General features: G+C 39.3%; 1 protein-coding gene across 1 annotated transcript; it reads left to right on the top strand.

Annotated features, from left to right (window-relative positions):
* Nucleotides 1–979: 979 nt before the first annotated feature.
* LOC123411096 (myb-like protein J) lies at nucleotides 980–2,687 on the top strand. The gene is made up of 3 exons (XM_045104023.1): nucleotides 980–1,215; nucleotides 1,414–1,556; nucleotides 2,267–2,687. Exons 1-3 carry the CDS (start codon nucleotides 1,033–1,035, stop codon nucleotides 2,484–2,486), a joined length of 546 nt encoding a protein of 181 aa, XP_044959958.1. The 5' UTR covers nucleotides 980–1,032; the 3' UTR covers nucleotides 2,487–2,687.
* Nucleotides 2,688–3,201: the final 514 nt, after the last annotated feature.

The following is a 3,201-nucleotide window of genomic DNA, read 5'->3' as shown; positions in this document are numbered from 1 at the left end:
AGTGGGTATGAGTAGTATATTTCTGATGACAATGTCGTCATGACCGAACATGTTCTTGTTTCTATGTGCCGAATTGGTGGCAACAAAAATAGGAGATCATTGTTATTGTTAATGGTCAAGGCGACATTGCGAACATAGATCGTGAATGTAGGGTAGGCCGGTGAGTTGATGTTGACCCAACTTGCCCTGTCGGTGGTGATAGTGAGGGATCCAAAAGTTCGGCTATCCCGGGAGAGAAGCCACCGTAGGGTGAGGCAGATCCGATTTAAGATCAATCTGTAGCCGACACCGTGTGTGCTTGGTGCACCAAGTCATAGTGCGTAATACCGTCAGATCCCTTAGTAGGGATCCAAGCCATTGGAATTTTCAGATCGGGGTTTACACAAGGTTATTTTCCAGGTTCATAGTAATACTGTACATATTGCTTGCATTGACTATTCAGGGTGGGGGATATCTAGTGCGAGGGGTTAAATTGGTGTATGAGGTTGCTACAGAGAGTTGCTATCTGAGATTAGATGGGATTGATATCTACCTAATCTATCTTTATAATTGCAGAGGAGTCCTAGTTTTTAAAGAGGGGTAGATGAGATCAATTTTGTCATCCACCTTGTCTTGGAGGGTAAGAAGGTCGCCGTTGCCCTCCTTAGGGATTTTCCCTAGTCTTGGACCTTGTGGGCCCTGATCAAGCACGAGGTGGACACTCCCTCGGATGAGCCACCCCTGGTACACGACATCGTTAGGTAGCAATAGACGCACACATTATTATAAAGTTCCACATTAATAGCTACAATCTTGAATAAATGTGAAAACCTAAGGAACGACAAAAGTATGATATACTTCTTATTGCTGCATATCCAATATATATATGCTTGAATTTATTAGGGAAGATCGGATACGACGTAAACTGAAATTGTATTCTAATTAATCAACTTTGAAGGGACAGTTGGATTCCATTTCGGCATGGTATTAATACATCGCTTTGCTCCTCACCCTCCCTCACAAGCACTCAGAGTTCATACTATCACCTGTTTTATGGCAACCAACTCTCTTTCATCGACCATGAAGGCGAGAGTGGAGGGTGAGGGACCAGCTCCATTCAACACTGGGTTTGACGACAACAACAACAATAGTTGTGATGGTACCAACCATGACAAGAACAAGAAGCCTGACAGTTTGGAGCTCCGCCTATGGTGGCCTTCGGAGACTACGCAACAGGTAATGTACTTATGTGTTGATCTCATAGTGGATATGCCTATGATGCAGTGTTAAGAGAGGGATTGAAGTGGTACCTATATAACACATTACATCATCTATAAGATGCATGATCTTGCGATGGGAATCTTGAGTCACCAAAGGAGTAGGAGGTCACCAAATCACCATAAATAATGCTAATTTCGTTTTTGTTCTCCGTAGGAGGGTATGGAAGTCGTAGAGGAGCGCAAGGAGGTGACGAGGTCAGTCGAGAACAGGGTGAAGGTGCCAGAGACGGGGACGTCCATCCATCCACATGTGATCGCACCAAGTGCTAGAAAGTATTGGACCGACGAGGAACATATGTAATTGATTTTGCATACTTCCTCATTTTGTATCAAATTCCTACAATTAAACTACTTTATTAATAATTATGTGGCAGTTTCCTTTTACGAGATGGAATGATTTTTGTTCATTCTGCTTCTGAATATAGAAACTCACTAATATAGTTTTGCATTTATGGGAAAGATATTTTCTAATCAACTTGTGTTCCTCGTTTTTGTTGTAATATAAAGTTTATGTTTAGAAATGGTAATTTCATATGATTCTATTATATTTCACTAGATTGTTCATTCCCCCTTTAAATTTAATGGAATTGAACCTCCCTTAATGGATATCATGCATCAATAGTTTGTTCATGATAAAATGTGTTATAATTGCAAGTATAATCATGCATGGTATGGCTATTAGAATTGAGTATGGGCATATTAATTATTTAGTGCTTACTCATATGCACTCACTTTCTTATGTATTATATCAAAAAACTATATAATCCAAGAGTTGTCATTGACATGATTAGAGTGAGTGCAAATGTTTCTATATGAAAACATTTGTATGTTTTCACATTTCAAACTATTTCATTCAGATTTTGTACTTTTGAGTGAAAATACTATCTTTTATTTCCATGCATATCTAAGAATGATGTTTATTAGGTACAAACTACCTCAACTAATGAATGAATAGTGTGTAGCTCTTCGAGAAGCTAACCTCTTCATCTCTAACATGGTTATGCAAGGCTCTTTCTCCATGGATTGGGTGTCTATGGGCGTGGAAAATGGAAGGAAATATCCAAATACCTTGTCACCACCAAGACCCCTGTGCAAGTTTCAAGCCATGCACAGAAGTACTTCAGGAGGATAAAGAAAGGAGAGTCGGAAAGGCAACGGTACAGCATCAACGACCTAGAGCTCAAATTTGTCATACCAGGGACAATTGGAAATAACTCTAGTGCTTAAGGATCTCTCATCTTCGATGATGTTGATAACCAGAACTGAAGTTTCGTCATGTAAACTCCATAGTGAGCAAGGTCCTGAATTTCAACAATAATGCTTAGTTTTAGTTACCTTTCTCAAGCACATATCCTTCAAAAAATTGTATCTTGTTGACGACAATATGTCTCAGTTACTTTATTGGGAGAGTAGACCATATTGTGTGTTATTATTGTGTATTTTTATATGAATACTAGAAATAGCATGTGTGTGGTCCCAATATCAATATGCATGTTTTCACTATAACACATGTCCAATGTGTTAAGTACTTACTACATGCACTGAAAATATGTAATTTTAATATCACCTGATCGTATTTAAATAACACAATTGGCTTCATAATTTTTCACATTTGAAGCATCCTATTATATTGTACTTTCTCGATATTATGTAGCATCATGTGGGATTACCTTTGTCCTTGATGGTCTTTTTACCATTGGCAGCATCGTGTTGCGCGCCGACTAGGCCGGTCACCTCGGCTAGGTTGAGAACCTCCCCCCAACCAGACCATCAAGTTTGGCAATCTAGAGTATGCCATGGATTCTAGTGGTGAACTTGTCTTTTCAGGATGGGTGCTATAGCAGCCCGAAGATCCTATAAATGTAGTCATCGTGACAACATATTCAATCTTTGATCAGGTCCATGGATCAAATCATATCTCAAATCTCAATTCAAGCTCAAA

The sequence above is a fragment of the Hordeum vulgare genome, chromosome 7H, assembly GCF_904849725.1.
Source record: "Hordeum vulgare subsp. vulgare chromosome 7H, MorexV3_pseudomolecules_assembly, whole genome shotgun sequence".
NCBI classification, from domain to species: Eukaryota; Viridiplantae; Streptophyta; class Magnoliopsida; order Poales; family Poaceae; genus Hordeum; species Hordeum vulgare.
Note: the sequence above shows the minus strand (reverse complement) of the source record. Positions and strands in the feature narration are given on the sequence as shown.